The sequence below is a fragment of the Mustelus asterias genome, chromosome 11 (assembly GCF_964213995.1).
Source record: "Mustelus asterias chromosome 11, sMusAst1.hap1.1, whole genome shotgun sequence".
NCBI lineage: Eukaryota > Metazoa > Chordata > Chondrichthyes > Carcharhiniformes > Triakidae > Mustelus > Mustelus asterias.
Window position 1 is genome coordinate 43,997,541 of NC_135811.1, and position 26,175 is coordinate 44,023,715.

Here is a 26,175-nt window from a genome sequence, read left to right on the forward strand (position 1 = left end):
AAAACATTGCTGTGGGTCAGGAGGCCAGATCAGGTAAGGACTGCAGATTTCCTTCCCTAAAGGACATTAGTGACACCAATGGGTTTTTACAACAATTGAAAATGGTTTTATGGTCATCAGACTTTTAATTCCAGATTTTTTTTGACTGAATTCAAATTTCACCATCTGCCGTGGTGGGATTCGAACCTGGGTCCCCAGAGTATTTCGCTGAGTCTCTGGATTCTGGTATAGTGACAACATCACTATGCCACTGTCTCCCCCACAAATATATGTATTATGAGGCTCCCACCAGGTCTGTCAAAAAGAAATATGGAGCCTGCTCCCCAAAGAGCAATGGATGCTGTCAATGCGGGGTCAACTGAAATTTACATGCCTGAAATTGATAAATTATCAGGTAAATATATCAAAGGATATGAATCAAGGGTAGACATGGAATACAGATCAGTCATTATCCAACTGAATGACAGAATGAGCTACAGGGGTTGAATGGCCCATGCTTGTTCCAATGCTCCTAACTCTTAATCAGCTTCAAGGAACAATATTGAAGAGCTAAGTAAATTAAGAAATAAATACAGAAGGTGCTGGAAAAACTCACCAAGTCTGGCAGCATCTGTGGAGAAAGAAATAGAGTTGGCACTTCGAGTCCAGTGTGACTCTTTCCAAGTTCCAGTGTAGAATCATATTGGACTCGAAACATCAACTCTGTTTCTCTCTCCACAGATGCTGTCAGACCTGCTGAGTTTTTTTCCAGCACTTTCTGTTCTTATTTCAGATCTCCAGCATCTGCAGTATTTTGCTTTAATTTAAGTGAATTAAGATCCCTTTCCCAAAAATAGTTTAATTTACAGCTCATGTAGTCATTTTTTTGTTGCTGATTAGCTTTCCAATCTCAGGATGAAACCTAATGTTGCACTAGCATTTTCGCATATAAATGAGCTTGAAATAAATTGTCCAATTTTACATGAAATTTCTCTTTTCCTCTGCCAAAATTTATAGTAAGTGAATTATATCGAAGATGCAATGAATATTTCTGTATCTTATGCATTCCTTTCCCATGGCTCAATGTATTCCAAGTCCAGGTGAGCAAAGATTTCTTCCTCAGTCTTAGCTTCAAGAAATACCTTCTGTAAAAGGGAAAAGAGAATAATTTAATCAACAGAGGATCAGATGTTATATGGTGTGCTGCATCAGCCATGCAGATTGTGTTCTTTTCAATAATGGTTACAGTGAAAAGCGATTAATTTCCATGGCTAATATGTACACGGGGAGACTCTGTTAATTTGTGTTAAATTTAATTGTTAATTCATGTTAAATGTTTAATATTGGTCATATGATAAAGGAACAATTGTGCTGCTTCAGTAGAAATACCCTCTGCTTGGGACCCATTGATTGCATGGTCACAGCCTTGCAGTGGTAGTGGGGTCCAAGGGTAAATCCTGCAAAACAGGCCAACATGTACCACTGGGCCGCGATAGCAGGCCAAGCCTGTAGAGGGGCTTCCAGCTGAAATGATGGCCTGGCAGCTGTGGACACAATATAATTCGCACAATTTATATCTTCAGAGGGCACCTCTACCTCAAGCTTTCCCACCTACAGTGGCAATGTTCACTACCCGCAGTGAGCTGCTGTCCACCTGGAGCCTCGGATGCTCCCATCAGACCTCCTCCCTGCTGACCAGCCCACCACTTGGCCGGGACTCCCAGATGTGGAATCTTAAATGGCCGCCTCCTCAAAATCTCCTCTAGGGTCCACTTCCAGATCACCAATCCGAAATTCAACCTGGCTTCGGGATCAGGACACTGGAACTAAAATTCAGCCAACAATGTCAGCATGGCTCAGGAATAACACTCTTACTTCTGGATCAGGAGGTTGTGTGTCCATACCCCATTCTGGACTTCAACATATAATCCAGGATAATACTTTGCATGTTTTCTGTGGAAGTGCTGCATTGTTGGAAGTGTAGCCTTTTGGATAGGATGTTTAATCAAGTTGGATGTCTTGTTCTGAATTGTTCTTGTCACCTCTTTTCTCCCCTTTCCCCAAAACCGTGAACACAGCTCCTGCTCCCAATATAACTCCATCCACCAATATCACAGACATGTACAATTCCTCCCATTGCTCATTTATGAACATAATTGTGAAATATGTTTGTAATCATATACAAAGGGCTGGGTTTGATGTTGCAGTGCAGTCCTTGCCCATTCGGCTAAGGAGTTGGTGGGCTTCATGCCCACGATCACATTGTCTGTCCTGCAGCAAATAACACCAAAAGCAGTGTTAATTGCTTTAAGGCAAGACGTCCGCCTCTATCTCAGTAACAAATCCTACCTTTTGGCAACTTTGCAGACCCAGCAGCACCAGTCGAGAGTGGTGGCCACTGCTAGAACTACAAGCTGTCCTGTCACACTGAACAGCCCAGCTAAATCCAGGATTGGGAGTCTGAGTGAGGGGGGGGTCTAAGGGAGTTGAGGGCTGGATTGAAGAGGCCATGGGGCAGGGGAGGATTAAAGGGGAAAGGGGGATTTTACTGGGGGAGGGGGGGGGGGAATGGGAAGTGATCCTCTGATAGGCACAAAGGACACACAATGGAAATTCTCCATCTTTAACACCAGCCCGTGTAACCAAAACTGCCAGGCTTCCCGCGTGGCATGGTTCCCCCTCCCACCTCACCGCCACCATATGCAAATTACCAGCAGGGGCAGGATAAGGCTCTTATTAAGACATTAATTGCCACTTATGGGCTTCAGCGGATCCAGGGGCAGGGCGCCGCTTTACATCCTGGCTGCCCCCCTGTAAAACTGAAGACAGGTTCTGGGAAAATCATTGATGGGGACCTTAAAATCCAACCCATACTAACATGTCTGAAGTGGAAAACTAGTCAATCAGGCTGTTAAGAAAGCACCTGGCATCCTGCGAATCAAATACAAAAGCAAGGAGATTATGTTACATCTTTATAAATCACTGGTTAGGGATCTGATTAGGAATGCTATGAAGGATTAGAGAGAGTGAAGAGGACAATTGTTCAAATGTTACTGGAACTCAGTTATCTGGAGGGACTGGAGAAGCTGGGATTGTTCTCCTCAGACCAGAGAAGGTTCATAAGATCATTAGAACTAGGATCAAGGAAAGGCTATTCACATCTGAAACCTGCCCCATCATCCAATAGGATCATGGATGATCTGATTGTGGTCTTAACTCTGCTTTCTCTACCTGACCCCCCAGAACCTGGTCTCCCTTATCAATTAAGAATCTGTCAAACTCAACCTTGAATGACCTAGCCTCTCCTGCTCAAGTGAATTACAAAGTCTGGTGACCCTCTGAGAAGAAATCTCATCTCTGCCTTAAATGGGAGACTCCTTATTTTTCAGCTGTGTCCCCTAGTTCTAGACTTCCCCACAAGAGTTCAATTCTGGCCTCGGGTCACTGTCTGTGCAGAGTTTGCACGTTTCCTCCGTGTCTGTGTGGGTTTCCGCCAGGTGCTCTGGTTTCCTCCCACAGTCCTAAGATGTGCGGATTAGGTTGATTGGCTCTTAGTGTCAGAGGGACTATCAGGTAAATATGGGAGTTACGGGGATGAGGCTTGGATGGGATTGTTGTCAATGCAGGTTCGATGGGCTGAATGGCCTCCTTCTGCACTGTAGGGATCTACTCAGCATCCACTGTGTCAAATCCCCTCAGAATCTTGTGTGTTTCAATAAGATCACCTCTTTGTCTTCTGAACTTCAATGAGTATAGGCCCAACCTACTCAACCTTTCCTTATACAACAATCCTTTTATCCCAAGAATCAGTCCAGTGAATTCTCTCCGAACTGCTTCAAATGCAAGTGAGGAGACCAAAACTACACACACTATTTTAGATGGGATCTCACCAATGCCCTGTATGGTTTTAGCAAGATTTCTCTACTTTTATACTCAATCTTTCATTTACCTTCCTATTCAGTTGCTGTATTGGCATGCTAGCTTTTTAAGTTTTTAGGTTTATTTATTAGTGTCACAAGAACATAAGAACATAAGAAATAGGAGCAGGAGTAGGCCATCTAGCCCCTCGAGCCTGCCCCGCCATTCAATAAGATCATGGCTGATCTGACGTGGATCAGTACCACTTACCCGCCTGATCCCCATAACCCTTAATTCCCTTACCGATCAGGAATCCATCCATCTGCGCTTTAAACATATTCAGCGAGGTAGCCTCCACCACCTCAGTGGGCAGAGAATTCCAGAGATTCACCACCCTCTGGGAGAAGAAGTTCCTCCTCAACTCTGTCTTAAACCGACCCCCCTTTATTTTGAGTAGGCTTACATTTACACTGCAATGAAATTACTGTGAAAATCCCCTAGTCGCCACACTCCGTCGCCTGTTCAGGTACACTAAGGGAGAATTTAGCACGGCCAATGCACCTAACCAGCATGTCTTTCGGACTGTGGGAAGAAACTGTAGCATCCGGAGGAAACCCACCCAGATACGGGGAGAATATGCAGATTCCGCACAGACTGTGACCCAAGCTGGGAATCGAACCTGGGTCCCCTTGCGCTGTGAGGCTGCAGTTCTAACCACTGTGCCACCATGCCGCCCGCCACCCACTGTGATTCGTGTACCAGGACAACCAGATCCTTCTGTACCACAGATTCCTGCAGTCTCTGTCTACTCACTTTTATTCTTCCTGTCAGCTGGACAGTTTCACATTTTCCCACATTATTCTCCATCTGCTAAATTTTTGCCCACTCACAACCTATCGATGTCCTATCTTAACAATAGAGTTGAATCACGAGGAATATTTCAGAAGTGTTCTAGACCATGGAAGGTTTTGAAAGAAAGAATAAAGAGAAACTGTTTCTATTGACAGGAGGATGAGTAACTCAAGAACACAGATTTGAGATCATCGCAAAAGAATCAAGGAAGAGTTGCGGAGCTGGTTTTGTTGTAAGCAGTGACTGGGTTAGAAACATAGAAACTAGAAGCAGGAGTAGGTCATTCAGCCCTTCGAGCCTGCCCCGCCATTCATTTTGATCATGGCTGATCATCAAATTCAATATCCTGATTCCCCCCTTCCTCCCATTTCCCTTTAGCCTCAAGAGCTATATCTAATTTCTTCTTGAAATCAGACAATGTTTTGGCCTCAACTACATTTGGTGGTAGTGAATTCCACACATTCACCATCCTCTGAGTGAAGAAATTTCTCCTCACCTCAGTTCTAAAAGGTTTACCCCTTATTCTCAAACTATGTATGACCCCTAGTTCTGGACTCCCCCACCATTGGGAAATTTTTTTCAGAATCTACCCTGTCTAATCCTGTTAGAATTCTATAAGTGTCTATGAGATTCCCTCTCATTCTTCTCAGTCCAAGGAATATAATCCTAACCAATTTAATCTCTCCTCATATGACAGACCTGCCCCTGGAATCAGCCTGGTAAACCTTTGCTGCTTCCTTGTTGCACTAACTGCAGTCACCTTCTATCTAGTCATCTTCTCCCTATTCTCTTAACTGAAGCAACCACATCTTCCTCTGAAATCTCATCAAAGGTTAACAACAGTATCAGTTTTGTTCTCAGTCACTCAGTTCAGAGAAGGTTCATTAGGATGATCCCAATATGGAGGGTTGTCTTATGAGGAAAGGTTCAACAGGTTGGGAATCTCCTCACTGGAATTTAGCAGAATGAGAGGTAATCTCATTGAAACATAGGATTCTTAAGGGATTTGACAGGGTAAATGCTGAGAGGATGTTTCCCCTCATGGGAAAGTCTAGGACCAGAGGGCATTGTCTCAGAATAAAGGGGCACCAAATTAAGACTGAGGTGAGGAGGGATTTATTCCCTCAGAGGGTTGAGAGTCTTTGGAACTCCTTTGCCACCGAGAGCAGTGGGGCAGAGGCCTTGTGTATATTTAAGGCTGAGATAGATAGATTTTGGATCAGTCAGGGAATCAAGAGTTATGGGGATGGGGCACGAAAATGGATCAAGAGATTAGCCATGATCCTATTGAATGGAGGAGCAGGCTTGAGGGGCTGAATAGCCTACTCCTGTTCCTAGTTCTTAAGGTCTTATTTATTAGGGTCTAGGGGGAGACAGAAAACTGAGAGCAAGGTGTATAAGAAAGATAAAGGTCCCTGGTTTGCTGTCAGTTTTAATGCCCAACCCTGCCAGCCAACCATAAAATGATTGTTTGCACAGATCCTTGGTTCTGAAGATAGGTAAGAGGCATGTCACATTATTTGCTCACTTGGGTATATACCAGAACCTTCTATGGCTCCTCGTTCCTGCTGTAAATACATTTCAAGATTGAAATATTTAAATACATTTTTGAAACTAAGTTTTACCCACTTTTGTCTTTCATACATTACATGGATATCTGGGCAGTTTGCCAGATCTCTACTAATTATGGAAATCCAAGGTGATTCACCTTCTAATTTTCTCCCTATCCCAGGTGGAAGATCTTTGCCTTTGCTTGCCACATCACAGATGGTACAGCGAACATTCAGAACTTACCTCCTGATGAATTACACACCCAAAGCTGCATTTCAGAATTACGTGACACAGCACACTGATAAGCCAATGTGCTTTGCTACCTGTTCCTAAAATATTTTGCATATAAATAGAACACTCCATGATAAACAGGGGAATACAGACTTGATTCCAAAAGTCAACAGAATCTTAATGACTCATAAATGTTGCCGCACACAATTCACAAGATCGCCCGATCATTAAAGTTTAAAGTTTATTTATTAATGGCTTACATTAACACTGCAATGAAGTTACTGTGAAAATCCCTTAGTTGCCACACTCCGGCGCCTGTTTGGGTACAGTGAGGGAGAATTTAGCATGGCCAGTGCACCTAACCAGCACATCTTTCAGACTGTGGGAGGAAACCAGAGAACGTGGAGGAAACACACGCAGACACTGGGAGAACGTGCAAACCCCGCACAGACAGTGACCCAAGCCAGGAATCGAGCCCAGGTCCCTGGTGCTTCGAAGCAGCAGTGCTAACCACTGTGCCACCGTGCTGCCCTATAATAGTTCCTATAAATTTCTAGTCTGATTTCCAGCCTTCACATTTCTTGAAGTTTTAAACTCCAGAATTTATATCACTAATAGTGTCCAAACAGAATTCATAGTCAGGATACCATCCAGATCTGGGAGCATGTGTGTGACCTGACTTTAGTTTGTTGTTTCTTCCCCCCTCTTTACTGATGCAAGTTCATGAAGACACCACTTTTTCAGAGCATGATACAGATGTAATGATGGTGTCTGCAGGACACTCTATTTCTTACTTAATGGAAGAACAGGTAATGAACAATCTCCCTCCTTTCTCACCTTGATAGTCTATTTATTTATTCTAGGCTGGGCGCATCCAAGATGAAAACGCATTATCTGTCAGTCAATTTTAATAAATGCATCTTCATCTGGCTTCGTGTCATTGCAATCCAACAGTTAGTCACACCCGGACTCAAAATGTGTTTTTCAGGGCTCAAAATAATTACATTCGAGGCTTGAAACATTATCATTATCTCTGCTTAGCAAAAAGCAGCTGCAAAATGTGATCCATGGCTTTTTGTGTGCATCCTGTTTGTCAAATTGCCATTCATGATCAATAACTATAATAAGAGTAAAAAGTGCCAGTTGACGTTTTGCCAGTAAGCACATTAGCATTTTTTTCTACACTTTCCATTGTGGTAAATGAATCCCTTATTGATGTCACCAATCTGTTACATTATAACCTTGCAAATGCTGCAATCCCTAAGAAATGGCTTTTTAATCTCACATTTCATTGTCAACTTGCTGTAATGAATTCCATGCGCCAAACTTTACGCAAAAAACTATTTGCATATCACTCGGTTTTCCACAAGCCGTCATGTCAATCACCTGCAATCACTGATTAAATATAATGTCTGTCCTGATCCTAAATCAACAGAGTGGGTTTCAGTATCAACTTTTACTTTAGTTCCTTAACTTTCCTCTGGAAAACATCTTGAATATTTAGGCTCCTGGTTCACTTTCATGGTTCTACACAAGCGATGGGAAACTACGCAAGATTCATACAATCATACAGACATGAAACAGTTGCAGTTCAATGAAGACTTCAAAAAAAAAGCAAACTTCAAGAGGAGTTTCATGACAGCCTGGACCTCATGCTGTCAGGAGAAAGCTATGATTTAATTTAAAGAGAAACAGACAAAGGGTTAGTCTTCTGCTGCAGTCTTGTAGAATAACTCCAAGGAGTTAGAAGGTGAACAAATGGTTAAAAACTGCCATCCCCGAATTCTGAGGGTCAATCTTTACAAGATCAGAATTGAAAGCAAAAAATCTGGGAACTGGAGCCAAAGTCCAAAGATGTGCGGGTTAGGTTGATTGGCCATGTTAAGTTGACCCTAGTGTCGGGGGATTAGTAAATGTGTGGGGTTATGAGAATAGGGTGGGATTGTGGCCGGTACAGACTCGATGGGCCGAATGGCCTCCCTCTGTACTGTAGAGATTTTATTCTATTCTATCCGCAGGTAAGACAGCCCTGTGAATCAGCCATGGCACTGCACGCTCCCCCCGGACCACCAGTGACTCAAATACCTGTCAGTGATGGCCTGCCTGAGATCATATACCGAATAGCTGTTGAACTGCTGAGATATGGATCCAAGGGGCTGTTGCCTTGTGGATCCAGAACTGGCTTGCCTGCAGAAGGCAGAGAGTGGCTGTGGAGGGGTCTTTCTCTGCATGGAGGTCAGTGACCAGTGGAGTGCCCCAGGGATCTGTTCTGGGACCCTTGCTGTTTGTCATTTTCATAAATGACCTGGATGAGGAAGTGGAGGGATGGGTTGGTAAGTTTGCTGACGACACCAAGGTAGGTGGTGTTGTGGATAGTTTGGAGGGATGTCAGAAGTTGCAGCGAGACATAGATAGAATGCAAGACTGGGCGGAGAAGTGGCAGATGGACTTCAACCCGGATAAGTGTGTGGTGATCCATTTTGGCAGATCCAATGGGATGAAGCAGCAGTATAATATGAAGGGTACCATTCTTAGCAGTGTAGAGGATCAGAAGGACCTTGGGGTCCGGGTCCATAGGACTCTTAAATCGGCCTCGCAGGTGGAGGATGCGGTCAAGAAGGCGTACGGCGTACTGGCCTTCATTAATCGAGGGATTGAGTTTAGGAGTCGGGAGATAATGCTGCAGCTTTATAGGACCCTGGTTAGACCCCACTTGGAGTACTGCGCGCAGTTCTGGTCACCTCATTACAGGAAAGATGTTGAAGCCATTGAAAGGGTGCAGAGGAGATTTACAAGGATGTTGCCTGGATTGGAGGGCATGCCTTATGAGGATAGGTTGAGGGAGCTTGGTCTCTTCTCCCTGGAGAGACGAAGGATGAGAGGTGACCTGATAGAGGTTTACAAGATGTTGAGAGGTCTGGATAGGGTAGACTCTCAGAGGCTATTTCCAAGGGCTGAAATGGTTGCTACGAGAGGACACAGGTTTAAGGTGCTGGGGGGTAGGTACAGAGGAGATGTCAGGGGTAAGTTTTTCACTCAGAGGGTGGTGGGTGAGTGGAATCGGCTGACGTCGGTGGTGGTGGAGGCAAACTCGTTGGGGTCTTTTAAGAGACTTCTGGATGAGTACATGGGATTTAATGGGATTGAGGGCTATAGATAGGCCTAGAGGTGGGGATGTGATCGGCGCAACTTGTGGGCCGAAGGGCCTGTTTGTGTTGTGGCTTTCTATGTTCTATGTTCTATATGGAAAGCATTTGACGTTTCCACAAAAACTATCATGAAAATGGACACAAAGCAGGGCTTTGTTTCTAAAATAAAGGATGGAAGTTTTGTGCGCAGGACACCTGTAATTTTCAGTTTTCTGATTTGTGTTGACAGCAGTGAGAGTTCCTGCCGCAAGCACGCACTCAGTAAATTACTCCTCAGGTCAAGCTCTCAAAAATTGGATCTGTCTTATACCTTGGATTCATTTTTTTTTCCATTTCAGTGCTCAGCACAAACGGATAGAGATACATTCCTGCTCATTTTGTGAATCATTCTCTCACCACCTTTAGGTTCTGCAACACATACACCATAAATACTTTGTTGTGAAACCATGCGTTTGAGCAAAAACTGATGGGTGGGAAGAAACCTACAACTGACTTTATAAAAAAGACTAAAGCCACATTTCAAAGATTTGAGATCTTAGTCAAAGATGGCTGCACATTTGCATTGCCGTAACTGTAATGTCCCAACTATGTTAGGGGTTGTGGGTTTTAAGCTAAAAGACAAAGATGTGGTTTGCACATGTAGATTCAAAATAACAATGGATTTATTTTAGGAGCTGTTTCCTGTACAGAGTAGAAAATGAAACTAAACAGGGGCCTGTAAAACACCATCACCACCTTATCATATGTGACTGGCTCTTAAAGTAATCATGCAACCACTTAAATATATTACATACCAAAAGCCATTTAAATGGAGACAACCAGTGTGCAAAGTTGCACCAGGAACAATGTTCTTAAAAGAGAATGAATGGAGGCCATCTCCTATCCCATTTACAAAAAAATGCAGCACTCAACTCAGTGGAAACAAACCATTAGATACAATGGATGGAATTCTTTAGTCTCGTCCATGGCAGGACACGTTGTGAGCGAGAAAAGAAAATTTGGCATTCCATTAATTTTCAGCGGCATCTAAAATTCCATCTGCAAATGAGGATGGAAAATTTCAGCCAATAATTTGGACAGTGGGATCCAGGCTGAGAGAAGAATTCCCAGCCATGATCTAACCAAATTACAAATGGAATACATTAGCCATGGCCTTATTTGGATCACTGAGCTGTTGGGAAGAGGTCATGAGACAAGCCAACATTTTTGTGCATTTTAAGCATCTGCTTTCTCTGCAGAACAGGACAACTAACTGAGACACTGAAGAAACAAGATCCTGAGTGGGTTTTCACTCTCCATCCAATTTGCAAGGCTTTAAATTCTATCCATTGATTTTGACCATTCAGGTGCCACAGAGACTTTAAAAAGAACTGAACAAATGCTGTTGTCTCCAGAAGTGCAGATAAATAATCGGTCACAATTTTAAAATGCCTTGATGCTAAAAGCAGCACAACCACTGAGTGAAAGCAGCAGGACCATTGAATTCAGCCTGAAGCCAACTGATTCACCAATCTTCAACAGTCATGTACCCCTTTAATTTTACTAGACTCTAAATGATTTAAACTATCCACCCCACTCTGTAATCTGTTTGATTTGTGTGAACCACAAGTGCACGCATGTGTGAAAGTCAGAGCGTTGTATATTATTTTTACTCAAATCAGATTAAGTATTATGAAAGCTATCCTCTTTTCTAATAAAACTTAAAAACTTTCGAATAAAGCTGTGTGTCTTTTATAGTCACAACATGTAAGCAGTTAAACACTCAGAATTGGCAAGTACACTTGTTTCAAAAAACCTGCTGTGGTCAAATAAGGAGCAGAGAAAGAGGGGAGCTATTCGATCTGGCTCGCCTGACATTATAGAAATGATTAAAGAAGTTTCTCTCAATATCTGTCAAGGCTGGGAATCCCTGAATGGGACTTTAAATATATTTGGAGCAACAAAGCAAAACTCGGACATTTTCCCAAGTGTAATAAGTCTGAGGAGGCAGAGGTCCCTGCACCAAAGTCCTTTTATATGCAACTCTACCAGCAGTACACAGAGTGCTATCAGTTAGCAGTCTATCTCCAGGGGTGTCAGAGGAACTGACGCTCTCGGTTAAATACAAGGCAAAGACTCCCTGATTGGTCCATCAATTGGATCCTTATTCAGGGAATTCATACTCCAATAGGCCAACCTCAATGGCCCGATTGAAGTCATTACACCAGGAAACACCAGGGCCCAAAAAGAAAATCCATCGATGTTCAGCTTGGCTCCCACTCTTAAAAGACAGGAAACGATTGAAAATGAAGGATTGCTGAAAAATAATGTCAGCGCCGTAGTTCTTTCAGTTCCATCAAATGATATGTGAAAAATAAAGTGTTACTATCCTTACATTTCTACTTTCATCTTCTGAGTTTTGAAGAGGTTTCAGAATCAATCTGACACTCAGTGAAAAAAACCTGCAAGGTTTGGAAAATGTGGAAGGAGATTTAGCACTTATGGGGTTAACAAAACCATATTTTAATTTAGATTGGTGCCTGCAGAATTTGTCAGTCACAATAAAGCAGAATGGATAATAGAATGTCCACTTACATGAACTTGGGGTCTCTCAAAGTGCTTTGCAGTCAGTTTTGACATGTGGTCACTGCTGTAATGCAGGGAAAAGTTAAAGCCGTCTATAAAATGTGAAGTGGCATCAGAAATGCCAAGGTAAAATTTTAATTTCTGTGTAACATGCGTATTAATCAGTCACAGAAAATACAGAACGATTGAAAATGTTCAGCTGCTACTTCCTCAGAGAGGTACTAAGCAGAGATAATCTCTGGTCCTCATTTCACAAAAGCTGCAGGACACAATTCCAATGGGGCACACAAGATTCTGCCTCTAATACAGACTGTCAGCACATACAGTATAAAAGGTCATTTGCAATGCCCTTGTCGAAGAGAAGGTGGTGATTTGCGCAACATGGGTGTTTGAGATAAACAAGAATAACATCTTCATGAATTTTATGCACTTTAAAGTTGTGGCAGCACTCGGAGGGTGAGGACAGTGTACACAGTGGAGCAAACATGCTGAAGCAACTGTTCCACAGTGAGGGAATAGCCAAGTCATGGAGTGGGTGAAGATGAGTTTACAGACAAGTTATTTATATTCATGTCATAGAGGTTTACAGCATGGAAACATGCCCTTTGGCCCAACTTGTCCATGCGACCCAGTTTTCTTTCCACTAAGGTAGTCCCAGTTGCCCGCATTTGGCCCATCACACTCTATACCCATCTTACCCATTTAACTGTCTAAATGCTTTTTAAAAGACAAAATTGTATCTGCCTCTACTACTGCCTCTGGCAGCTTGTTCCAGACACTCACTACCCTCCGAGTGAAAAAATTGCCCCTCTGGACCCTTTTGTATCTCTCCCCTCTCACCTTAAACCCTCTAGTTTTAGACTCCCCTACCTTTGGGGAAAGATGTTGATTTTCTACCTTATCTATGCCCCTCATTATTTTATAGACCTCTATAAGATCACCCCTAAGCCCCTTACGCTCCAAGAAAAAAGTCCCAGTCTATCCAGCCTCTCCTCATAGCTCATGTCTTGCCTTTCTTTTAATTGCTTAATCATCGCAGCAGGAATGAACATTGTTCAGCAAACACGTAACGCACAAAAAGGTTGAAATTCAACCCTGACGGGGCAGAAGATGGATCAGCCACTCATTATTCATCCCACCACAGTGAGAGGTTCTGAGGAGTAAGTGTGGCAATCTCTAGGCTGAACCATGTGAACTAAGTCGGGTAAATCCACATTTCTGTATGGTTGGGACAAGGTAAAAACGACCCTACAGTTTTCTCTTTGGTTGCGGCAGATCTCCTGGGAGTTGAAAATCCAGGACCTTTGATTGTGGTATTAGTACCAGGATTGGTCCACCAGCAGCACCTGACTCTGTTACCAAGGTCAAGGGAATGTTCCCTAATTTTAATAATCCAGACAGGTTTGGATTTCTTAGTGCATCTCAGGCATTCAATCCATTTTGATACCCCGTCAGCCACTTTTAGAGGACCAATTTTCTCCAGCTCATGATTCGGGTCAGGATCTGGACCTGACAGTCCCTTTCCTGAGTTGAAGCCACCTCTGACAATCTTGGTTGAAGTTCTGGTTCAAACAAGTCCCCATGGAAACAGGCAAAAAGGGTAAAAACAAAAGGTTTGACCTGGCATTTTTGAGTCCTGACCAAATTTCAGGACTTGCTCATTCTGACACAAAATATCCCATTAAATGCACATTCCAAAGTGCAAAGTTACAATCCAATCAAATTGTGAAGTTGACCTCCAAGGCCATCTGCCATCTCCTTCACTGAGAGCAAACACCAGGTGATTCAGAATCCATGCAACCACTATCACTCACCTAGGACAGACACCTCAGTCATTGCAGTAATCTATTAGGGGACAGAATGCTGCCCTGTTGTACTGCCCTGCAAGCCCTTTTGCACTTTCAATCAACAGCAATTATGAGGGCAATCCAGGCTTTTATGGCAATGAGTTAACCTTGCATGACCTCAGTCCGAGCTACCAGAGGCTCACTCAGATGTTGGGTGGTTACTGCTTGTGTTGCAATGGAAGCTGACATGTCAGCTATCAGGCACTGCATCATGGTTAAGGCGAGCAGAGTTGCCCAACTCTTCCAGACTGGAAAGAATGGGCGCTAAGTTCTGCGCAAAGCCCTTTGTCGAGTTGCTATGGGCAACCTCCATGCTTCACAATATTAGTGACAAACTTATTAGCAAGCTTCCCGGTTCATCAAGAATCTTGTTGTGCATATCCAGTCTTCCCCTGTAAGCTGCCCCATCAAAGTCATCATCTGGATCCTTTTGTTTCTGTTGATTTGTTCCTGGGACATGGGCATCGCTGGCTAGGCCAGCATTTATTACCCATTACTAATTGCCCTTGGGAAATTGCCCTTTGCACGGAATTCATGTGGAACACCACCCTCTGACAAGTTGCCACCTTTATTTTCCTTGCCCCTGCCCTGGTTGTAGCCGACCCGTGCCCAACTCATCGCATGCAGACCCTGTCACTAATCTATCATCAAAAATATGTGCAGTGTGATCGGAGTTGGTAGCTGCCGCCGGCATCTCCACAACATTGTAAATAGCTGACAGTGCGTGCAAGCAGTGAGCTGTATGTGTGAGGCTTGCAGCAGTGCCAAGTGTGCAAACATCTCTTTGAGTCATTATTAATAGAAATTGTTGGCAGGTGATTGGTGTGGTCAGTTGAGCAGTGCCTGGGATGAATGGCTCAGTTATTAGGATGTGCCACATGAGGATACATTTATTGTTCATGAGCAATAGTGCAACATCATTGAACTTCATGCTGGTATCCAGGGCTTCATATCTCAGCAGTGACCTCCACACTATCTGCTCCAACTGCCTGTTGGGAACAAATCTGGAAGGCCTCCTGGTTCCCTGCACATACAGGATATTTCTCGTCCTTTCTGCCTGTTGCACCAAGGCCTCCAATGTAACTTCCAGGAAACCTGGAGCCTCCTCCTTCCCACGTTGTGCGGGTCTTCAATGTTTCCCATCTACTGGTTTTCAATAGTGCAAGCCATTCACTATTATGGGTCCTTCTGCTGATGCGTGTGACCAATGAACGGTGCAGTTAGCACTGACTGCAAACAGCAATTATCCAAAGGTGCAGGCAGCATATTTTCCGTGGCTATCCAATATAACTGCTGTAAATTAAAAACTAGGAATTACAGAGTATTGAATTCACTGACATTTCTTTTTGACCTTCAATGTCCAACAGTAATCGATTTCTGAACAAGTAGCAGCTGTAGGCCATTCAGCCCTTTGAGCCTTCTCCATCATTTAATAAGATGGTTGATCTGACAATAACCTCAAATCTGCATCCCACCTATCCCCAGTAACCTTTCACTCCTTTCTTTACCAAGAATCTATTTACCTCTGCCTTGGAAATGTTCAAAGACTCTACTTCCACAACCTTCTGAGGAAAAGAGTTCCAAAGACTCTCAATCCCCTGAGAATTTTTTTTATTGCCTCCATCTCCATTTTAAATGGGTGACCCCTTATTTTTAAGCAGTGACCCCTAGTTCTAGATTCTCCCACAAGAGGAAACATCCTCTCCACATTCACCTTGTCAAGCAGAATCTTATGTTTCAATCAAGTAGCCTTTTACTCTTCTAAACGCTGCAGATACAAGCCTAGCCTGTCCAACCTATCCCCATAAGACAACCCACCCATTTTAAGTACTGGTCTTGTGAACTTTCTCTGAACTGTTTCCAGCGAATTTGCATCCTTCCTTAAATAAGGTGACCAATACTATACACAATTCTCCAAGTGTGGTCTCACTGGTGCTCTGCAAAACTGAAGCATGGCCTTCCTATTTCTGGATTAAATTACCCTTGCAATAAAGGATAACATTCTATTAGCTTTCCTAATTACTTGCTGTACCTGCATACTAGCCTTTTGTGATCCAGGTACTAGGACACCCAGGTCCCTCTGCACCTCAGAGTTATAAAATCTCTCACCATTTATATATCATCTTTTTTATTCTTCTTGTGAAAATGGACAATTTCATACTTTCCCACATCATACTCCATTTGCCAGACAATTGACCACAACGTAACCTATCTATATATTTTTGCAGTCTCCTTATGTTCTCTTTCCATTTATGCCTACTCTCTGCTCTCTGTCAGCCAGCCAATCCTTTATCCATGTGAATATGTTATCCCATATACCATGAGTTTTTATTTTCCACGATAAACTTTGATGTGGCACTTATCAAATGCCTTCTCGAAACCCAAGTACAGTACATCTGTCAGTCCCCCTTTATCCACAGCACATGTTACTTCCTCAAAAGGACTCCAATAAGTTAGTTAACCATGATTTCCCTTTCACAAAACCATGTTGACTCTGCCTGACTACCTTGAAGTTATTTAATAATAGCTTCTAACATTGACTCTACAACAGATGTTAAGCTAACTGGCCTGTAGAATCCTGCTTTCTGTCTCCCTCCCTTTTTGAGTAATGGAGTTACAATTGGTATCTTCACATCTAATGGGACCTTCCCCAAATCTAGGGAACGTTGGAAAATTAACACCGATTACTATCTCATTAGACACTTCTTTTAAGACCCTAGGATGAAATCCATCAGGAGCCGAGCTCTTGTCAGAGCGTTGCTCCAAAGATTTACTCAGTACCACTTCTCTGGTGACTGTGGTTTTCCTGAGTTCCTTGCTCCTTTCCATTTCCTGGTTTATAGCTGCTTCTGGGATGTTACTTGAATTCTCTGTAATGACAACTGATGTAAAATACCTGTTCAATTCACCTGTCATCTCCTTGTTTTCCATTATCAATTCTCCAAACTCCCTTTCTATAGGATCAATCCTTGCTCTGTTAATTCTTTTTTTAAATATTCATGAAAGTTCTTATCTATTTTTATATTTCTGGCTATCTACATCTTGTACTCTAATTTTTCCCTCCTTTTCAATCCTTCCCCATTCCTTATTTTCTGTCCAGTCTTCTGTCCTACCACCCGGCTTTCCACAATTAAATTGTTTTCCTTTAAGTTTAAATACCACCTTTAATGTTTCTAGCTAACCATGGATAGTGGGTCCACCCCTTGGATGTTTTCTTACTTGTTGGATTGTATCTATTTTGTATATTCTGAAATATCTCCATAGATATTTACCACTGCATCTCCATTGACCTCTTAACTTAATTAGCCAACTCACTTTACCTCCTCAGCTTTATGCCTTCATAATTGCCCTTATTTAAAAACATTGCCTCAGAACCACTTCTCTCTCCCTCAAACATAATGTAAGGTTTTCAATAATATTATGGTCACTGCTACCTAGGGACTCATTTACTGTGAGATCATTAATTACTTCCATGTCATGGTACAACAATAGCTCTGGTATAGCTGGCTCAGAACATGCTGTTCTAAGAAACTATCCCAAAATATTCAATCTCTTTTAGCTTTGGCCCATTTGACTTTTCCAGTCTATATGTAGATTAAAATCTCCCATTATTATCTGACAAGCTCCAATTATCTATTCCTTTATGCTTCACTCACTATTAGGAGGCCTGTACACAACTCCTACAAGTAGGGCAGCAAGGTGGCACTGTGGTCATCACTGCTGCCTCATAACGCCAGAGACCTGGGTTCGATTCCAGCCTTGGGCGATTCTCTGTGTGGAGTTTGCACATTCTCCCCATGTCTGTGTTGGTTTCATCTGAGTGCTCCAGTTTCTTCCCATAGTCCAAAGATATTCAGATTGGGTGGATTGGCCATGCTAAATACACCGGGATATGTGGATGGAGTTGAGGGACGGGCCTGGTAAGATGGTCTTTCGGAGAGTCTGCACAGGGCTGAATGCCCTCCTTCTGCACTGTAGGGATTCAATGAAATTAATTCTTGCCTTTATCATTTCGCATCATGACCTAGACTATTTCCACATCCAGTTTCCTGAACTTAGGTCATCCCTCTCCATTGTGCCAATAATATCATTAGCTAACAGAGCCACCCCTCCAGCTTTTCCTGTCCTCCCTAAATACCCTGTATCCTTCCGTTTTCAGGCCCTAATCCGTGTCCTGCTGCAGCCATGTACCCGTAATGGATAACAAATCATATTTATTTCTATATGTCCTTCCAGTTCATCCCTTTTGTTTCGAATGCATTCAGATACAAAGCTTTTAGTGTACCCTTTTATTCTTTTTATAACTTCTCCTCTCATCTGTTGATTTACTGTTAGATTTATACTCTCTATAAACTTCTGTCAGTCTATTTTTCATTTCTCATAATAATACCTTTCTCTCGTGCCTTGTCTCTACTCTTTAATATACCACACCTTCCCAAATTTAATCCCGACTTGTCTTAAAACTCTCCCTACTTTCCTAGTTGTGTGTCTGGCAAGAACACTGGTCCCAGCACGTTCAGATTTAAAGTTTTAGAGTTTATTTATTAGTATCACAAGTCGGCTTACATTAACACTGCAATGAAGTTACTGTGAACATGCCCTGGCTGCCACACTCCAGCACCTGTTTGGGTGCACTGAGGGAGAATTTAGCACGGCCAATGCACCCTAACCAGCACGTCTTTCGGGCTGTGGAGGAAACCGGAGCACCCGGAGGAAACCCACCCAGACACGGGGAGGATGTGCAGACTCCGCACAGACAGTGACCCAAGCCGTGAATCGAACCTGGGTCCCTAGTGCTGTGAGGCAGCAGTGCCAACCACTGTGCAGCTACGCCAAAGGTACAGATCCCACTTTCCCCAGTACTGATGTCAGTGCCCCATGAACCAGAACCCACTTCTCCCACACCAATCTTTAAGCCACACATTCATCTGTCTAATCTGATTTGTCCTATTCCAATTTGCACGTGGCTCAGGTAATAATCCAGAGATTCTGCTTTTTAATTTGGTGCTAGGTCCTCATAGTGACTATGCAACTCTTTAAATCACATTGTGGATGGTACTGTTTCCTGTCCCACATTAACCCTCTCTATGCCAAAATACCCTTACACTATGTTAATACATTTTTACCCAACGTATTAACAGTACAAATATTATCATCAAAAGGAGCGCTGCTCCTTCGTCAGATGGAGTGGAAATGTGCTCTCAAACAGGGCACAGAGACACAGGGCACAGAGACATCAAGTTACAGAATACTGATTAGAATGCGAATCCCTACAGCAAGCCAGATCTTAAAGATACAGACAATGTGGGTGGAGGGAGCAAGAAAGCATGACGAAGGAGCAGCGCTCCGAAAGCTAATGGTGTTTGCTACCAAATAAACCTGTTGGACTTTAACCTGGTATTGTTAAAACTCTTACCGTGTTCACCCCAGTCCAACGCCGGCATCTCCACATCATCTTTACATTTTCAGGCAGTCTGGGGGCTTACAATTCTTCCAGATCTTGTTCTGCTAATATTTGGAGGACCGATTGGCTCTTGTTGATTTAGGACAATCTTGTTGACTCGGAGGTTGCACCATATGTTGTCTTTCTGGCACTGAAGTGTCTTCTCATTCTTTTTATCTGCTCTTTGGAGTTGAACCACTCTCCTTGTCAACTTTCCATCTCTTCTGCTTGAGGGCCACCAGCTTATCTCATTCCTTCCAGAGGGAATGTATTCTCTGTTTATTCTTGTTGCAAACCTGGTGTTTCTTTCTGCTGGTGGCTCGCCGTAATCCTTGTGGGAATCAAAGACACCTCTTCCCATCATGTAGATGTATCTTACAATGGGCTCAACTCTCAGCTTGGTCTTTTCCACAATGTTGGTCTCTTTGGAATGCATCTGCGCCTCACTGAGGTGCACTGTGGCAAGTTGATGGTTGATTCCTTGTTCCAGCCTTGTTTTGCAGTTGGGTGTCTCTGTACTGTGGTACAAGGGGTTTTCTGACAGCAACCATTGGAGTCTGAGGTTGGGACTCATCTTGCTGCTGCTGGTCATTCTCTTGGTTATTTCCCACACAAGGCACCATGCAAGTGGTTGGCTGTTCTGACCAGCGAGGAGCTTCTGCAAAGAAATTGGACAAACTGGTGAAGTGAAGACAATTCCAGTTCCAATCGTGGTATCCTTAGTGTTGGGCCTCTTGGGAACTTGCAGTTCTGTGTAACTGATGACAATGTTGTTTTGGCATTTGCTGTCTTAATAAAGTTCACGGCAGGATAAACATCTCTGTTCAGAAGAGAACAAGATTGGGATTACAGATGTCATATGTGACTTGCTTGGGAAAGAAAGTTATCTGCTTGCCTCCGTATCCTAATGGTTCCAGAATCCTGCCTATCACCAGAAGTCAGATTCCTCTCAGCCCACAGACTAGTATCTCTGTCATTGATAGCCAGATGTCTCCCAGTCATGGCTTCTTCCCCGAGAGAACCCTAACACTGTCTCCCACTTCCAGTTTAAAGTTGGTGAGGTGACCATTCACTGAGATGTCTGCATCCCAGAAAGAAAATCCAAAATCTTTGACCTCACCAAAGAAGCATAGTTGAGTCTCTTCCTGGTGCGGAACTTCAATCTCATGAATTGGCTTGGGATCTTCTGGGTGTTTTAGCTTTGCCTAGCTTCCCGAAGCAGTCAAAACACTGCACTGAGATGGCGGACATTGGTCACGCCTGTGAGGTCATTTGGTTCCACAAGGCTGACATGGTCATCTACCCTCTTGTGGTCGATTTTGGTATTGCTTCCTTTGGCCTGGAGTATCTTTGGCCCTTTGTTTCTTCAGTAACCGGACAGTTAGAGTTGTTCTGTACAATGTCTCGCTTTTGCTATGTAAAATGGATTGAGGCAGCAGGTGGATTTCGGATTGCCTGGAAATTTAAATGGCTTTTTCAAGGATCAGGTTTTCCTTGGCCTGAAGCGTGTCAGAAAGAGCATCATCTGCTGCTCTGAGAGCAACTCTGCCCCTTATAAGTAATGGTTTCAGATCACAGCCTTCAACCAATCTGTACAGTTCCTAAAGAATCAACTGGTTCTCCTGGCTGTTGGACACATTTGTTGAACTTTGCTCTCTTGAAGATTTTTTTCTTCTTAGATTAAAAGATGTATCAAATGATTTTAAAATTTTGTCAAAGTTAGCTGCAGAGTTCCTTGCCTTGCAGTAGTATTGTCAACTGAACCAACTGAATGAAGTAGCATATTTTCTTGTTCAGCTTCTGTCTTTTTGTCTAGTCCAGAAGCCATTCTATATCTATGGAATCTCTTTCACAAAAATCCCAAGTTCTGTACTTGATGTGGGCTTTGGATGAGTCCAAACAGGTTTATTATCCATGGTTGTTTAAAAAAATGTTTAAATACTGTGCCAGTTTCAAAGATGGTGCCACAGAGTAAGTCTATTTTTAAAGAGTGTTCCTGTTCGCAGTGTTTTGGCATATTCCTGCTTGGGCAGAGGTCCCAACCTCTTTGTCTCTTGTTTTGTGCAGTGATTCATTTAATGGGCTATCCTGGGCCTTCCCAGGATTTTTTGGGTGCTTTAACATTGTCTCCTGGCTTTGGCTTGGTTTTTTTTAAACTGCTAACTTTCTTTCACATTTGCACTAAGCTTGGCCGCCAAATGGCATAGCGTCAACTCTAAACTGGGGCTGGCCAGGGTGCTTTTGGAAACAGGCCGCTCTGACTTATAAAAAGACTGAAAACATGTTTAAACTAGTTCTGGTCAAAAAATTAATTTTCCTTCGCTCAATCCTGCTGGGTCCTTTGACTCTGCATCTGTCGGTATTCAAACTGGGCCTCCATCAGATCCTGCGGAGTCCTGTGCTACACACCGAATTCTTTTTTCTTCTGCGTGCTGCTTCTAATTCTGCAATGGAGCTTCTCTCAGGTGCTCTCTCCGTCTGTCTCCTCTTCAGGTGCTTTCAGTCTCTCCAGAATGCTGCTTCTTTCATTTTCCAGCTTTTGAATTTCTGCTCCAGCTTCTTTGAGATTCTGGGTTTTTACAGGAGTTGCTACCGCATTGTTTAATCAGTAGATCCCATGACGAGGCTCTGAGCATTGTGTTGTTAAACATTAAGGGCAAAATTTTATGGCCCCGTCGTGGCAGGGAGCGGGCATAAAATTTGGCAAGCCATTCAAAAGTCCATTGACTTTGGCAGGACCAGACAATTCTGCCTGTGTGGAGAGGTCATACAATTCTGCCTGAAGTGGTTTGTTTTCATTGCTACATACATAAATACAGGGTATAGTTCAAGTTAAGAGCTAACTCCATGCTGGTTTCTGCACAGGTCTCCTTCCTCCAGCCCACAACTCCCTCCAGACTCTGGACATGACTCTTTACATCATACTATGGGCGATACTGCTCCTAGCCCCACATTCATCCTTGCAATGCCAGATATCCTTATGTTACACCCACCGATCTGGCAACAAGATCACCAGGTTTCACCCGGCATCCTCGCCACTTGGTCCAGGGATTTGTTTTCATTGGTGGCAGGGAGAGGCTTGGGTGGCTATTCATTGGTCACTTCGCAGCCTCAATTGGCCCGTGGGTGACTGAGCATGCTGATGGCTCCACTGCCGCTGATTCACCAGTATTGGTGAATAGGTGATGGACACAGTGACAGTGCTACATCCCTGTGCCTGATTTACACACACACACGCCACCCCCCCTGCCGGCCTTAACCGCCAGCCCACCCACACGAACTTAAAAAAATAGCATCTCTTAAACTGAGTGGAATTGAGAAATAATTGTTTCAAATAATTGTTTAGGGCGGCATGGTGGCACAGTGGTTAGCACTGCTGCCTCACAGCTCTAGGGACCTGGGTTGAATTCCCAGCTTGGGTCACTGTCTGCGTGGAGTTTGCACTTTCTCCCTGTGTCTGCGTGGGTTTCCTCCGGGTGCTCCGGTTTCCCCCCACAGTCCAAAGATGTGCAGGTTAGGTCGATTGGCCATGCTAAATTGCGCCTAAGTGTCCCGGGTTCCGGAGGTCAAAGGGATTAGCGGGGTAAATATGTGCGGTTATGGGGCCTGGGTGGGACTGTTGTTGGTGCAGACTCAATGGGCCGAATGGCCTCCTTCTGCACTGTGAGGATTCTATTCCATTCTATAAAATGACACAAGAATATCACCATTTTCTAAGAGGAACAACTTCATCCGATTTCAGCTTCTCAACAAACCTTCCACTTCTCATAAATGATCAAGTAGATAACTCTGATATTGCTACACACACAAAAACTAATAACAGTGATTCAATGTTATAGAAATTCAATGCTTTATGAGAAACAGAAAACAGCTGAAAAATGTTTAGCCTCATCCAGCAGCGTTTTCGATTGCATGATTTTATTTTCTGTTAGCAACAGTTCATCCTTTATCCACTAAGCAACAAGAAATGTAAAAGAAAAGCATCAAAAAGTGGTGCTTCACAGCCAATTAAACTGTTGAAAACTACAATCATATGTCTGTGCAACGAGATAAAACTAAATTATGATAATCAGCCTGCACCACAGCCTCTTCACTCTCCCTCCTCTCTTCCCAGTTCATTTTACACATACAGAAATACTGGCCTCTTCAATGCAATCTCTGGGTGGAAGTGAATGCCCGCCCCCCGAGGCAGGTTTGGTGGCAGGCGGGCATTTAATTTGGCAGGAGGGTGCTGTGCGGGGTCCTCATGCCTTCTCGTCTTAGACCCGATGAAATCCGTGATGGGAAGGCTCTTAGGCGGCCTACCGGCTCCACCATCACTTAAGGGCCTCATCTCGCTGCTGCTGGAGGACTTGTGATGTGGGATGCCCTAAAAGTAAGTTGTGTCAGGGTTGCTTGCAGGCTTTCGGGGGGCAGGGTCCCTTGTTCAAAGGCCCTTGGTGCTTATAAAAGGTCCTGGCATCAGGTGGAGGTGGGGGGGGGGGAAAATCGCTGGGAGCCACCCTCCTGTAGTGCTAAACCCCCTCACCAATGATTCCCCCCCATTAGCCCACCATCGCACATCAATGATTTGGACCCTGAGGCAATCCTAGACCTCATGCGAGAGATTTATTGGCAGCAGCTGCCATTCACTCTGTGGCATTGCTGACCAATGCGTCAACTTCTAATTGGCTGGCAGTTGTTGGAGAGCAGAATTTCCCACTGCCAGATCCTTGATCCTGCGTAAGGCCCCCCGACTGCCCAGTTAAGGGCCTGAATGGCACATAACATAGTGAGCCTTCTCAGACGAAGGTGAGCTCTCGCCAGCTCTCCAGCTGCTGGGCATGACTCCAGTCACCTCCATTAAATACCACCTTCTCTCTCATAGACATAAAGGGCAGATATTTTAACTTTTAATCCTGGTTGAAACAACACAACATGTTGTGGGATCCATGGAGGGCTTTGTCATGGCTCTGCATTTGAACCGTGACATTAACATCTAACTTTCTGGCTTTCCTCACCAAACCCAGAGGACAGTTGGGATCACACACCCAGTCTGTCAAAGGGGAGGGTTTCTAGTTAAAGAGACCAGTGGATGGGTTGTTAAAAACTCACCAATCACAGGAATGGAGGCGAGGGCGGCGAAGGCTGCCTTCCTCCGTCTTTCACTCTTCATGAATGTCCTGCTGTGAGCTGAGGGACTGCAGTGAGGTGATCCTTCCTCATGACAGGAAGAAGAGAATAACATCTTCAACCAAGCCAGAGCGGATGGAAGAGGATGAGGAAGCCTCCAGCAGGAATTTCCTCCCTCCAACATGGAGACAGTGAGCCAAGAGGATCAAGAATCTCAGGAGGGTGGGGAGGGTGAGACATAAGTGCCATGCTCCGTGTGCTGACTTCCCAAATATTCTGCAGCACAGGATTCCTTGAAACAATGAAACCTTGTAGCGGCAAGCATTCCTCTCACAAGGCACCTCCTTCTGAGCAGCCAACACTCCCACTCAACCTTATCAACCTTATTTTGACAGCATCTCACAGACAGGCCTCACAATCACCCCCACATATGTTGTCCTTCCCTCCACCAAACACAATCCATTTCTAACATTCGTGACTCTCTGCTTTCTCTCCTCGCAGAGAGAGCACAGACCCTCAGGGAGAGGCAGAGATCCAGGGATGGAGGGTGACCCTCCAGTGATGGGACCTTGGCAGCAACTGCCAATCCATCCTCACTTGTGCCACTGGGATGGAGGTCCTGTTCCAGGAGGATGCAGATGTCAGCAACAAGCTGCCATGATAGCCAGATCTTCCTCAGGTAGTGATGCTCAGACATCCTCAGCTTGTGGACCACGTGTTGGGGATCTCACCTCCTTCCAACTGGATTCTGTGGCCATCCCCTCTGCCCGTAGAGTGGCATGTGGTTGAGGAGACAACCTGGTGCTGTTGTCGGCATTTCTTCCATTGCAGTTGCTGCTCCTCTTGTTCCTCATCAGCGGGTGCAAGGTATAGTTTGCATAAGTTGCTCCCATATTGTGGGGAAGACTTACAGCAGGGAAGAGCAACTGAAGATGAGTGAAGTGCAGGAGAGGTGAGCTGATTCCCAAGGAGTTGGCAATCGCCTGTTAAGCAGAAAGAGCACACTCTTGAGAAAGTGCACCTGGGCATGACTGCAGCTCTTCAGCCTCACGGTTCAAAGGCCTGTCAGGGTTCCTGAAGAAACACTGCACACTGCGCACTAACCTGGTTGATCCTCGCGAGTTGATGAAAGCTCAGGAAATAGGAGCGCTGACTGTTAAGGCCAGAACGGTTGGTTAGAATATCAGTTAATGTCCGATTTGAATATTTTAACTCTTTATCCAAAAGCTCCAATGGGGTTCCTCACTCACCTGCAAACCTACCTGGGTCAAACCAGAGGGTGGGATGATGCCAACAACACTACTTGATGTCAATTTTAGGGAATTTAACTCTCTGCCCATAATTGAACTTCCCCTTCCATGTGACAATTCTCCCATTCTCATACATGCTCTGTGCAACTGCCATTCATCTCACTACTCTGCCTTAGACATACACACACTCCCACACAAACATGCGCACATGACTTTTCCCAAAATGAATTGCAGAACCCTGCCACCAGATAAAATGCAGATGTATAAACTGAATTGGTCAGACCAACATCAGTGCATTGAGACATTACAGCACAGAATAACGGAATTGTTTCAATACT

The 26,175-nt window shown here is 44.0% G+C and overlaps 1 protein-coding gene across 2 annotated transcripts in view; it reads right to left on the reverse strand.

The window, feature by feature from the left end:
- Nucleotides 1-380: 380 nt before the first annotated feature.
- Nucleotides 381-26,175, reverse strand: part of dntt (deoxynucleotidyltransferase, terminal) — a 418,285-nt gene continuing 392,490 nt past the window's right edge. For both annotated transcript variants that reach the window (XM_078223496.1, XM_078223495.1), the window contains one exon: nt 381-1,124. In XM_078223496.1, the coding sequence (XP_078079622.1) occupies nt 1,038-1,124 (87 nt within the window). In that variant the 3' untranslated portion in view covers nt 381-1,037. The remainder of the gene's footprint in view (nt 1,125-26,175) is intronic.